Source organism: Carcharodon carcharias, chromosome 20 (genome assembly GCF_017639515.1).
Source record: "Carcharodon carcharias isolate sCarCar2 chromosome 20, sCarCar2.pri, whole genome shotgun sequence".
Lineage (NCBI taxonomy): Eukaryota > Metazoa > Chordata > Chondrichthyes > Lamniformes > Lamnidae > Carcharodon > Carcharodon carcharias.
In genome coordinates, this window is record NC_054486.1 from 111,383,206 (window position 1) to 111,396,621 (window position 13,416).

A 13,416-nucleotide genomic window follows, 5' to 3' on the forward strand; every position below is an offset into this window, starting at 1 on the left:
GCTGTGTTTACAAACAGCGACAACCTGCATTTTCACAGCACCTTTAACGTCCTCAAATTTCCCGAGGCAGCGGAACCAGAGTAAAATCCGCTGCTGCAGCGAGCGGTCGAGGGAAATTACCTGGGTGTATTTTAGGGGAAGCTAGATCAACACATGATGGAGAAAGGAATAGAAGGGTCCGTTGATAGAGGGAGGTGAAGAGGGGTGGGAGGAGGCTCATGTGAAGCATAAACATCAGCGTGCACCAGATGGGCTGAATGGCCTGTTGCTGTGCTGCAAATACCCTGCATTATATATCAGCACCGAGCCACCAAAGGAGATATTAGAACAGGTGATCAAAAGCTGTGTCAAAGAGGTAGGTTTTTGAAAAGCATCTTAAAGGAAGAGAGAGTGGCGGAGAGGTTTAGGGGAGGGAATTCCAGAGCCTTAGGCTGAGACAGCTGAAGGCACGGCCATTAACGGCAGAGTGATTAAAATCAGGGATGTTCAAGAGGTCAGAATTAGAGGAGCACAGAGATCTGGGAGCGATGTTGGGAAAAGCGAGATAACAGAGACAGCCAGGGGCGAAACCATTGGAGGGGTTTGAAAACAAGGATGGGAATTTGAAAACCAAGTTGTTTACAGTGCGTTAGCCAACGAAAGTCAAGCAGCAGCAGCATGGGTGACGGGTGAATGGGACTTGGTGCTAACGGGGGTGAGGACACAGTATTTTGCAGCTGAAGTTTAAGGGGAGTAGAAGGCAGGAGTCCTGCCAGAGTTTGGAGATAACAAAGGCATTGGATGAGGGTTTCAGCAGCAAACGAGCTGAGACAGTGTTGGAGACAAGTGATATTATGGTGGTAGAGGGTAGACAGTGTTAGTGCCAGAAGGGCATGGGGGTCAGAGGGTCAGTTCAGGATCAAGGTTGTGCCCAGGCTGTGAACGGTTTGGTTTAGCCATAACGGGAGGTATGAGTGTGCCGTCCAGTCCCATTACAAGACAAGCCCTTCTGCATGGTAACGTTATCTGTTTTGTTTTCTTCCAAGATGATGTGAAGCACTGACCTGCGACCCCAAGCCTTGCCGAAGAGAATCTTCTAGAAGCCTCAGGCGGCCCTCCATTTCTCGCTGGAGGTGCTGCCAGATTGCGGCCACCTGATCACTGTTGGTGGTCACCTCAGTGGGAACCTGAGGTTCTGCTGCCATCACATCTCTGGGTGGGAGGGTGTCTCTTGAGCCGCTGCAACACAGACAGGTATAGTTACGTAGTTACGTAGAAGCAATTCCTCCCTCTGTGCCCCAAACCCACTCCCGAAGACACCCTCCCTTCTCTTGGAGGCCATTCTTCCCATCTCCTCCACTACCTCAGCCTCTGTTAAAGATGTGCACCAGGCAGTGACAGGGTAGTTTGCTGAACGATGGGGAACATCAACCCCTCCGATTCTTGTCCCTGGCTTAGTGAGCCAGAATTACATTGATGTTACAGCTCAGAAACAGGCCATTCAGCCCAACTGCTCCGTGCTGGTGTTTCTGATCCACATGAGCCTCCTCCCACCCCCTCTTCATCTCACCCTATCAAAGGTATCCTTCTAATCCTTTCTCCCTCATGTGATTATCCAGCTTCCCCTGAATTGTATCTGTACTATTCACCTCAGCCACTCCTTGTGGGAGCGAGTTCCACATTCTCACCACTCTCTGGGTAAAGAAGTTTCTCCTCAATTCCCCGCTGGGTTTTTTTTATTAACTAAACCATATTTATGGCACCCTAGTATTGGTCTCCCCCACAAGTGAAAACATTGTCTATCAAATTCCTTTGTAATTTTAAAGAGTTCTATTAGGTCACCCCTTGGTCTTCCTTTTTCTAGAGAATAGAGCCCCACACTACTCAAGCGGGAGACAGTTCAGCACCTTGGTTGAGGTCACTGAGGGCAATGGCGCCTCCCTGAGCTGCGGGCTGTTCCGAGTGAATATCAGGCGCACTCCCTGTAGGATCAGGGAATCCACTCAGTGACTGATGACATGTGCAGGAAGTGTCACCAGTTACAGCTACTCAAAATCCACATTTCAGAGCTGGGGTCACTGTGGAGCATCTCCAAGGATGAGATCTTCATGGATAGCGCATACAGTGAGGTGGTCACACCGCAGGTAAAGAGTGCACAGACAGAAAGGGAATGGGTGACAGCCAGACAGAGTAAAAGCACTAAGTAGGTAGTGCAGGAGTCCCCTGCGTCCATCTCCATCTCTAACAGATTTTCCATTTTGGATGTTGCTGGGGGAGGTGGTTTCTCAGGGGAATGTAGCAAGGGCCAAGTCCGTGGCACAATGAGCGGCTCAGCTGCACGGGGTGGAGTGTGGGGGGTGTGCAAAGAGTGGGAGAGCAATAGTAATAGGGGATTATAAGGTAAGGGGCACAGATAGATGTTTCTGCAGCTGCTGACATGACACCAGGAAGGTATCTTGCCTCCTTGATGCCAGGGTCAAGGGTGTCACTGAGCAGCTCCAGGACATTCTGAAGGGGGAGGGTGAACAGTCAGAGGTCGTGGTCCATATCGGTACCAATGACATATGTAAAAAGAGGGATGAGGTCCTGAAAGTAGAATATAGGGAGCTAGAAAATAAATTAAAAAGCAGGACCTCAAAGGTAGAAATCTCAGGTTTACTCCCAGTGCCACATTCTAGCGAGATCAGGAATAGGAGAATAGACCAGATGAATGCGTGACTGGAGATATGGTGTAGGAGGGAGAGATTTACATTCCTGAGGCATTGGGACTGATTCTGGGGAAGATGGGACCTGTAAAAGCTGGATGGATTACTCCCCAGCAGGACCAGGACCAATATCCTCAAGGGGGTATTTGCTCGTACTGTGGGGGAGGGTTTAAACCGAGCAGCAGGGTGATGGTAACCTGAGTGGGGAGATGCAAGAGAGGGAAACACAGGTAGGAATGAAAGATAAAAAAGTAGAAAACAAAAGTGGAAGACAGAGAAAACAAGGGCTAGCAGCAAATTGGGCCATAGTACAAAAAAAATGTTGAGTATTGCTGAAAAAAGATATTTGTCGAATGTCTTTGTCTTGCACTCATCAGGACAATTGCAAGAATACCAATGTCAGGGGAAGCAACAACTTTATACTGTATGAGAAGGGAGTTCTGATTGGTTGCCAAGTGGACTCTGACTGGTAGAGGTATTGCTATGGAGAATCCACCAGTTAATGGTGACTGACAGTTAACTGCCAAGCATTGTTTGAAATTTAAACCAGGTAGCTCAACTCTAATTGGTCAAGGCACTGCCCTGAGGAATGAACCAGCGATTGGCTGTCACTTACTTTGTTTAGCTTAAACAGGCACAATGTGTGTACATGTTCTTACTGTCCACACAGAACAGGGCCCCGTGTATTAATCTATGTAGCTTCCAGTACACGGAAATGTACCACACTGCGAGCTCTACTGACACTCTTAAATTGGTTGTCAGTGTAATTCATAGCATATTGAGGATACTTTAGCAAATGTTGTCCAATCACAGGATCACATCTAATGTTGGACACTTTTTTGCAAGCACGGGCTGGTTGGGTACGGTCTGTGCCCTGCCCATTGTGAACAGTAGCTGGGACATGCTGTTTGATACGATCCACCAGCCTTTGGGATGTACGTCCAACATAGCTGCCATCACGCTGGCACTGAAATTCATATACCACATTATTCATTCGTGTGATAGACAGAACGTCTTTTTGACTTTATGGTTTGACGGCAAAAATATGTGTAAGAATGTTAAAAAGATTAGTCTGAAGGGACTGTATCGGCACACAGCGTTCACAATAAGGTAGACAAACTAACAGCGCAAATAGATATAAACGTTATTGATATGATTGCAATCACGGAGACATGGCTGCAGGGTGTCCAAGGCTGGGAACTGAATATCCAAGAGGACACGATATTTAGGAAGGACAGGCAAAAAGGAAAAGGAGGTGGGGGGAGGGGGGACCATGCAGATTCACCCGAGTGACACCCGAGGCTAAACTATCAAGCTACGAGGTGCAGCTGCACAGACTAGTCTTGTATTCAATATAATTAATAACAGGAAGTGCCGGTCTAGCAGCATCTGTGGAGAGAGGGGCAGAGTTACTGTTCCAAGTCTAATATGACTCTTCATCAGAACTGGTCTTGTATTCCATTGGATATACAGTACAAGATTAAGAGGGTGATCTAATTGAGGTGCTTAAGATTATTAAAGGATTTGACGGGGTCGATAGGGAGAAACTATTTCCTCTGTTGGGGGTTGGTGGGCGGGGGGGGGTGGGTGGGGGGAGAATCCAGAACATGGGGGCAGAACTTTAAAATTCGAGCCAGGCCCTCCAGGGGTGATATCAGGAAGCTCCTCTTCACACAAAGCGGGGTAGAAATCTGGAACTCTCTCCCCTGAGAGAGGCTGAGGTCCAGCTCAAAATGTCAAAACTGATATGGAGAGGTTTCTGTTAGGGGAAGGGTATTAAGGGCCATGGAACCAAAGTGGGCAGATAGAGTTAGGAAACAGATCTATAGAATGGCAGAAAAGACCTGGGGAGCTGAACAGCCATCTCCTATCCCTAACAGGATTGAGGGGCTGAATGGCCTCCTGTCGCTATGGCCTAGATTTCAGACTGTTCCTGGGGCAGTGTCCCCACCTCTAACAGAGCCACCCGATTAAAGGGACAGGGGTGGGAGACTTCACACTGACCCTCTCCTTCCTCTCTTCCCCCTTGAACATCCTGAAGACCCAGGCAAAACCCAGCAAACTACCACTCGGAGTGGTAACTGGGAGCAGAGTGGGGCCTTTCTGCTGTCCCGCCGAGACACGGAAATGACACCTCCCAAAGGTCCCCCAGCCCCTTTCCAGTATAGCAGCGGACACCCCCCTGAATGGGAGACCTATCACACACCTCTCTGCGTGGGGGGTCAGTACAGAATTCCCGGCCTGTGCTGAGTGAGGCAGTGCCGTGCTGGGGAATACCTGGAGATGGGCTGAGCTGCCTCCTGCTCCTCTCGGTTATGGATCTGCTGGTTCACCCTGTCACCGTGCAGTGTGACGTACTCAGTGAGGTGTTTGTATTCTGACAGCTCCGCTTCCAGCTCCTGCAGGTCACACAACAATACGTTAGTGCCGAGGGAAAAGGGGAGAGAATGTTCCCATACGGCCAACTGATTATCAAAACGGTCAAGTCCACAGGTTACTCACTGCAAGCGTCCAACTTTCAGAAGTTGAAATCAGACCCGCCTCTCCCCAAGCTGCTCCACTCAGCTCAGTTACTAAACACCAGCCAAGCCGCTGCAGTAATCAGCACTGTTCTGACTTCACCTAGAGGTAAACAGCACTTGCAACAAAACTAACCATACAGACGCTGAACTCTTTGACCCTGTGTTTAATCTACACTAAAAGCACTCTCTCTGATGTCATTCCCTCACAGATACCAGCAACAGAAGCAGCCACTACTCACTGGGCAGCTCAATCAGAAAGTCACATTGTTCAAGCACAGTCCAGGCATTTCATCAATTGTTCAAGATCAACATCCCAGTGTAGCTTCTAACACGTTAGACCGATAACCCTCCAACAGCGCAGCACTCCCTCAGTATTGACCCTCTGACAGGGCAGCACTCCCTCAGCACTGACCCTCTGACAGTGCAGCACTCCCTCAGTACTGACCCTGCAACAGTGCAGCACTCCCTCAGTACTGACTCTGCAACAGTGCAGCACTCCCTCAGCACTGACCCTGCAACAGTGCAGCACTCCCTCAGTACTGACTCTGCAACAGTGCAGCACTCCCTCAGTACTGACTCTGCAACAGTGCAGCACTCCCTCAGTACTGGCACTGCAACAGTGCAGCACTCCCTCAGTACTGGCACTGCAACAGTGCAGCACTCCCTCAGTACTGACCCTCCGACAGTGCAGCACTCCCTCAGTACTGACCCTCCGACAGGACAGCGCTCCCTCAGTACTGACCCTCCGACAGGGCAGCGCTCCCTAGTACTGACCCTCCGACAGGGCAGCGCTCCCTCAGTACTGATCCTCCGACAGTGCGGCACTCCCTCAGTACTGACCCTCCGACAGGGCAGCGCTCCCTCAGTACTGACCCTCCGACAGGGCAGCGCTCCCTCAGTACTGACCCTCCGACAGGGCAGCGCTCCCTCAGTACTGACCCTCCGACAGGGCAGCGCTCCCTCAGTACTGACCCTCCGACAGGGCAGCGCTCCCTCAGTACTGACCCTCCGACAGGGCAGCGCTCCCTCAGTACTGACCCTCTGACAGTGCAGCACTCCCTCGGTACTGACCATCTGACAGTGCAGCACCCCCTCAGTTTTGACCCTCCGACAGCAGTTCACTCCTTCAGTGCATTCCCTCCTTTCACTCCCAGTGCTCAGTGACAGCATTGTCTACCATTTATAAATTGCACCACAGCAACTCGTTGAGTCTCCTTTGACAGCATCTTCCAAACTCCTGATTTTTACCACCTAGGAGAAATTACTTCACTCAGAGGGTTGTGAATCTTTAGAATTCTCGACCCTGTGGGTTGTGGATGCTCCATTGTGGAATATTATTAGGATTGAGATAGGCAGATTTCTGGTCTCTCAGTGAATCAATGGATATGTGGAGTGAGCAGAGAAGACGAATTGAAACTGAAGCTCTGCCTTGATCATACTGAATGGTCTACTGCTCCTATTTCTTGTGTAGAAGGACAGGGGCAGCAGACACATGGGGACACCATCACTTGGAAGTTCCCCTCCAAGTCACTCACCATCCTGACTTGGAAATATATCAGCCGTTCCTTCACTGTCACTGGGTCAAAATCCTGGAACTCCCTCCCTAACAGCACTGTGGGTGTGCCTACACCACATGGACTGCAGCGGTTCAAGAAGGCAGCTCACCACCACCTTCTCAAGGGCAATTTGGGATGGGCGATATGCCAGCAATGCTCACCTCCCATGAATGGATGATTATAAAATCAGCTTCCCCTTAAATGTATCTGTACTATTCACCTCAACCACAGCCTGTGGCAGTGAGTTCCACATTCTCACCACTCTCTGGGTAAAGAAGTTTCTCCTGAATTTCCTATCTTGTATTTATGGCCCCCATTCTGGACACCCCTCGAAGCAAAAACATCTAACCTATTGAAACTCTTTCAAAATTTTAAAAAGCTCAGTCAGTCTCCTCTTTACTAGAGAAAATTGACACAACCTGTTCAATCTTTCTTGTGAGTTCTAATCTCCCAGTATTGGTATCATTACTTGTCAATCTTTATGTGCATTTTCTCCACTGCCTCCATAATCCTTTCTCTAACATCGGAGCCAGAATTGAGGACTGAATTGTTACCTTCTGTTGCTGTAGGCTATCCTGTCTTGAAAGCCTGGGTTTGATAGTGGGCAAGGTTGGCTGACCAGTGGTCAGTGGAAGGCAGGGAGTCCCATCGGCTGATGTGGTCCCTTTGGTCTGTGCTCCCTGTGTCAAGTAAGCAAATCGTTAGGACTGACCACATATATGATCAGCAGGACCGACAATGATTCTCCAGATACAGAATAATTCTGGACATCAAATGCTGTGTGAAGTAAGATGGTGAACAAGCTCCCTGGTCCTTAGCCATCCTACAATGCTTAGAAACTCATCGATTTATCTCTCATAATCTCTCCCCATCAGTCATGGAATCTTACAGTGCAGAAGGAGGTCATTTGGTCCATCATGTGCTGGTCCCTTGAAAGAACTATGCACTTCCCTCTCTTTCTACATATCCCCTGCATGTTTATCCTTTTGAAATGTTTATCCAATTCCCTTTCGAAAGTTTCAATTGAATCTGCTTCCACCGCCCTTTCAGACAGTGCAATCCCCGTTCACAATGACACACTGTGGAAAAACAATTGTCCTGTCACCTCTGGTTCTTTTGCCAATCACCTACTTTCGATGTTCCTTCTCACCTCCTCATTTACTCTAGAGAAGCCACTTATAATTTTGAAGATGTCTAATAAATCTGCCTTTAGCCTTCTCTGCTCTAAGGAAAACAATCCCAGCTTCTCCAGTCTCTCCACATTAACTGAAGTCCCTCATCCTTGATACCACCCGAGTAAATCTCCTCTGTACCATCTCTAAGGCCTTGCCATCCTCCTGAAAAAGTGTGATGCCCAGAACTGTCCACAATACTCCAGATTATTATATACAATAAACCAGTGATTTATAAAGGTTTTGCACAACTTCCTTGTTTTGGACTCAATGGTCAATTATAAAGCCAGATTAAATGGATGGGGAGGGTGTACATAGGGTATGGGAGGAGGTTAAGTGGGTGGATCAAGTCCATGATCGGCTGAGGTTTGAGGTGGGAGGTGGTGGGGAGCGGTGGTTTATGGAGTAGGGTGGATTAACTTTCTTTGACAGTGAAGAAATAAATGTAGAGGAGAGATTACAAGTGTTAAAGTGGCTCTAATCAGGAATGCCACTGGCATTCAGCACCTTCTCTCACAGGCTAACCCAAAAGAAGGTATGGGCTCCCCAGCTGTGTAATCACATCACCGGGGTAACCAATGGCAAGATTTCAATCATCCATTTATAAACTGGTTGAAAAAGGAATAGGAAGAGGAGATGGGAAGGACCCAAGAACCAATCAATAACTGCCCCTTGATTCAGCACAGAGGAGGTTCTATCTTGTATTAAGTGTTTCACTAATGAGTTGTTACCAGTGGGTGACAGAGGGAGCTCACTGGCTGTGGGATTCACTCTCACTGTTAATGGTCCAGTCAGAAACTATGTCAATATTCAACATGGAATTGGATGAGTGGATAAAAGGATATGAGAATAGGATAAGAAAATGTGATTGGGGCTATTTGCTTGCATAGACGGTAAGTGCCAATGTAGACTGGTTGGGCTGAATGGCCTGTTTGCATGTTGTAACTTCAATGTATATGAACATGGGCCAGGATTCAGGATACCTGTACATTGGGGCTACACTGGCAAAATGCTAAGTTTGCCAAGACCTCAAGGCTGTTAAATGGGACGCTTACAAAAGAATCCTGAAAGAACCTGCATTTAATGAGCACCTTCCTAATCTCAGGGTATCCTAAAGCACTTTATAGCCAGTTAAGTGCTTTTGAAGTGTAACTGTTGTTTTAATGTAGAGTAACTTTTTTTTCTGTGTGATTTACTGTGTGAAAATGATTAAACAGCCCAACATGTGACCATAATTATGGATTCTGCTTCCGTAGTCTGTGTAAATTAAAGTTTCCATCTTCTTTTGATGGTACAGTCTTAGAATCACAACTTTCAGTTACTGACTCTCCAACCGGTGGACCGTTTTTGCGTGATTTACCACAACAACTTGGATTTGTGTAACATCACAAGACACTTAACATGGGCAACATTAAAAAGAACACTATTGAGTCACAGGAGGTCTGGGGACAGATGATCAAAAGATTAAACAAAGAGAGAGGTTTTAAGGTGGAGAGATTTAGGGAATCCCAGAACTTGGCTCCCAAGCAGCTAAACGCACTGGCACCAATGGTGGAGGGATTAAAATCAGGGCTGCTCAAGAGGCCAGAATTGGAAGAGGGTAGGCATCCTGGAAGGTTGTAGGCAGAGAGGAGGTGACAGAGATAGGGAGGGGAAAGGCCAAGGGAGGGATTTGGGGGTGTTGTTGGACTGCAGCCAAGCAAGCACGGGGTGATGGGCAAAAGAGATGAGGAGCTTTCCAACGTGCTGAAGCTTACGGAAGATAGGAAGCCAATCAGGAGAGCACTGGAATAGTCAAATTGGAATGGTTAGAGGTCCAGGCGGGAACTTGAGTTCAAATCCCACCGCAGCAGATGGGGGAATTAAAATTCAATTAATAGACCTGGAATATAAAGCTACTGTCAGGAATGGTGACCATGAAACTATCGATTGTCATAAAAACCCATCTGGGTCACTAATGTTCCTTTAGGGAAGGAAATCTGCTGTCCTTACCCGGTCTGGCCCACATGTGACTCCAGACCCACAACTGCCCCCTGAAATGGCCCAGCAAGCCACTCAGCTCAAGGGCAATTAGGGATGGGCAACAAACGTGGGCCTTGACAGCGACACCCGCATCCCGTGAAAGGGTAAAGGGGAAAAGTCTCACGGTAACAAAGACATGGAGGAGAGTTTCAGCAGCAGATGAGCTGAGACAGGGTCAGAGTTGAGTGACATTACACAGGCGGACGTTGCTGATCTTGGTGAGGGTATGTGGTCAGTGATGCTGAGGGTATGTGGTTGGAAACTCACCTCAGGATCAAACACAATGTCAAACTTGCGAACGGTTTACTCAGCTTAAGATAGGTGAGGGATGGAAACGATGGTCAGGAAATGGGGTCAGTGACAAGAGCTTTAAACAATGGCTTCAGTCTTCCCAATGTTTAGGAGGAAGAAATTTCTGCTCCTCCAAGATTGGAAGTCAGTCAAGAAACGTGCCAAACTGGATAATGGAGGGGTCCGAAGAGGTGGTGGTAAAATAGTGCTGGGTGTTGGCCATGTACGTGGAACCTGATGATGTCACTGAAGGACACGAGGGGCAGGAGAAGCCATGTCAGGTGATCCTTCAGTTACAATCAGATAAACAAGAATGGAACCGAGATGGGGAAAGATGGTGTGGTCAATTGTGCAGACAGGTCATTTCATTTCTGTTTGATTGTTAACCTGTTTGTCTGAACATTTACTGCATTAATGAATAGAGACCCAGTTTCTCTGGTTCCTCCTGTGGCTAAAACCCTTCATCCCTGGGATGGTCTGAGTGAAATCTTCTGCAATCTCTCCATAGCCTTTCCATCCTTCCTACCATAGGGTTCCTAATATTCAAACTGTGTTTTGTACAGTTTTACAGAGGACATTTTTGTTTAGTTTATAATGTTCAAATTTATCAAAGCTATGATCCTATTTAATTATTTGTCATCATATTAACTTGTCCCCCCACATTTAAAGACTTGTGTATCTGAGTTTCTAAGTCCCTTTACTCCTCCAACCCTTTTAAAGTTTCATCATTTCTGTACATTTCCATTCTCAAATTCCATTCTCTCTATTAAAGTTCATCACACTAGGAGATAATGGGATACAGAGAATATACATTAGGGCACAGTATCATGTGGGAGATATAATGAAGTGGGATACAGGGGATGAACACTGGATACAGTGGAATATAGGCATGATATACAGAGAATATGCAAAGCAGAATATTGAATTATATAGTGAGATAGAGAGGAGATACACACTGGGTGGGGGGGAGCAGAGAGGTACACTCTGGGGACAGGGAAAATGATGACATACTTGCAGTGGGGGGGTGGGGGGGGAGACAGAATGGGAAAGTTTGGGATATGTGGAATGCTGGAAACACAAAGGAGCGCACTATTGAACAGAAGCTGCTGAATTGAGTGTATGTGGGTGTTAGACTGTGTTAACACTCTGACTGTACCTGCTCCTCACTCTGTATATCTTGTAGTTTAGCCTGGAATGTCACCAGGCTGCATTTTAACGTCCCCAGACGGAGTGAGAGTAACTCGAGCTCATGCGAGAGAGGTCCACTTTCCTCCTGACCTGCCTGTGCCAGCTGGGAGATCTTCTGCTCAATCTCCAGCAGCATCCTCTGCAAAGTGGGAGCAGAAAAGAAAGAGACTTTTATTTTTACAGCACTTTTCACGACCTCTGAACATCCCAGAGCACTCTTACAGTCAGTCAGATATCTTTAAAGTCCAATGACTGTTGCAATGTAGGAAATGCAGCAACCAGGCTGTGCACAGCAAGCTTCCAAAACCAGCCATGTGGTAATCTGTCTTTGTGATGTCTATTGAAGGGTAAATATTGGCCAGGACAATGGAGAGAACGCTCCTGCTCTTATTCGAAGTGGTGCCATGGGATCTTTCCACCCACCTGCAAGGGCAGACAGGCCTTGTTCTAATGTCTCGTCTGAAAGATGGCACCTTGGGCAATGCAGCACTCCCTCAGTACTGCACCAATGTGTCGGGCAATTAGTGCTCGAGTCTCTGGAGTGGGACATGCGACCTTCTGACTCAGACATGAGAGAGCTAGTCACTGACTCACAGCTGACATGAGAGAGACGGCAGCGGGGAGAGAGAGAGAGAGAGAATATTCGGATGTTGGAGCTCATGCTGGTATGTGTCACACTCAGACACGAGATAATGAACAGTCAGTAACATAATGTTCTTTTTGGACTGAGTGATTGTGTCTTTATTCCCTTGGCAAACCTTTCCCCATCCTCCTGCTTGGGGAGTTCTGAGTTCAAGGATCAATTTTTCAGTTCAATGTAAGGCTTTAATGTAAACCAACAAACAGTGCATCTAAAGGAGCTGATTAGACACCACGGTTACTTTAATAGCTCAAGTTGTGTAGCAGCAGCAGCAAGGGACTGAAAAATGAATTCAATAAGAACACAATGTTTTGTGAACTGCTAATATAATCACTCTGTATTTTTCCCAGAAACTATTACCAAACAGGAGCTCTGGGCCAAGAGAAATTAATTCTTTAGGCATTCTATTAAATTGACCTTTCCATCATTTTTAAATAAGTATCCACTTATTTCCCTCCTCTCAGCCTCTAAAAGCCCCAGTGTTGAAATGCGGTAGAAAGAAATAGGAGGCAGACCTCCTGAAGGGACAAGCGCAAGGTTCAGTATAATGCAGCAACTCCTGATCTGTGCACAGATAGAAACTCAATGTCAGAGAGGGCAGTCACAGAGAGAGAGAGAAAAAGAGAGAGTGAAAGGCAAAAACAGGTAGATAAAGACAGAGAAACAGCTAAGAGGCAGAGGCACAAAGCGAGAGGGAATCAAAGAAAGAACAATGGAGATGAAGAAAATCAAGAGGAGAGAGAGAGGCTGACAGGGCAAGAGACAGAGCTAGTTTGTGTGATGAGAGCAGAAGTGAAACAGACAGATGGAGTTTAAATTATGTTTTAATGAACTGAATATTTTTAAGCAATAATATATAAGGTGCTGGTGATCTTGAGAATTAAGATTTTTTTTAAATGTGGAAGGTTTTTTATTCATTCATGGGAAACTGGGAAATGAGGGCCACTAGTAAAGGCCAGCATTTATTGCCCATCCCTAGTTGCCCTTGAGAAGGTGGGGGTGAGCTGCCTTCTTGAACCGCTGCAGTCCATGTGATGTAGGTACACCCACTGTGCTGTTAGGGAGGGAGTTCCAGGATTTTGACCCAGTGACAGTGAAGGAACGGTGATATATTTCCAAGTCAGGATGGTGAGTGACTTGGAGGGGAACTTCCAGGTGGTGGTGTTCCCATGTGTCTGCTGCCCTTGTCCTTATAGGTCATAGAGGTCAAGGGTTTGGAATATGTTGTTGAAGGAGCCTTGGTGAATTGCTGCAGTGAATCTTGTAAATGGTACACATGCTGCTACTGTGCATCGATAGTGGAGGGAGTGAATGTTTGTGGATGGGGTGCCAATCAAGCGG

The 13,416-nt window shown here is 47.1% G+C and overlaps 1 protein-coding gene across 1 annotated transcript in view; it reads right to left on the reverse strand.

The window, feature by feature from the left end:
• The window catches only part of LOC121292384 (nesprin-2-like), a 277,262-nt gene that overhangs the window by 47,113 nt on the left and 216,733 nt on the right, over nucleotides 1–13,416 (reverse strand). The window contains exons 37-40 of the mRNA XM_041214234.1: nucleotides 11,404–11,574; nucleotides 7,317–7,442; nucleotides 4,962–5,083; nucleotides 1,044–1,218 (exon numbers count right to left, since the gene is read on the reverse strand). Coding sequence (XP_041070168.1) covers nucleotides 1,044–1,218; nucleotides 4,962–5,083; nucleotides 7,317–7,442; nucleotides 11,404–11,574 — 594 coding nt within the window. The remainder of the gene's footprint in view (nucleotides 1–1,043; nucleotides 1,219–4,961; nucleotides 5,084–7,316; nucleotides 7,443–11,403; nucleotides 11,575–13,416) is intronic.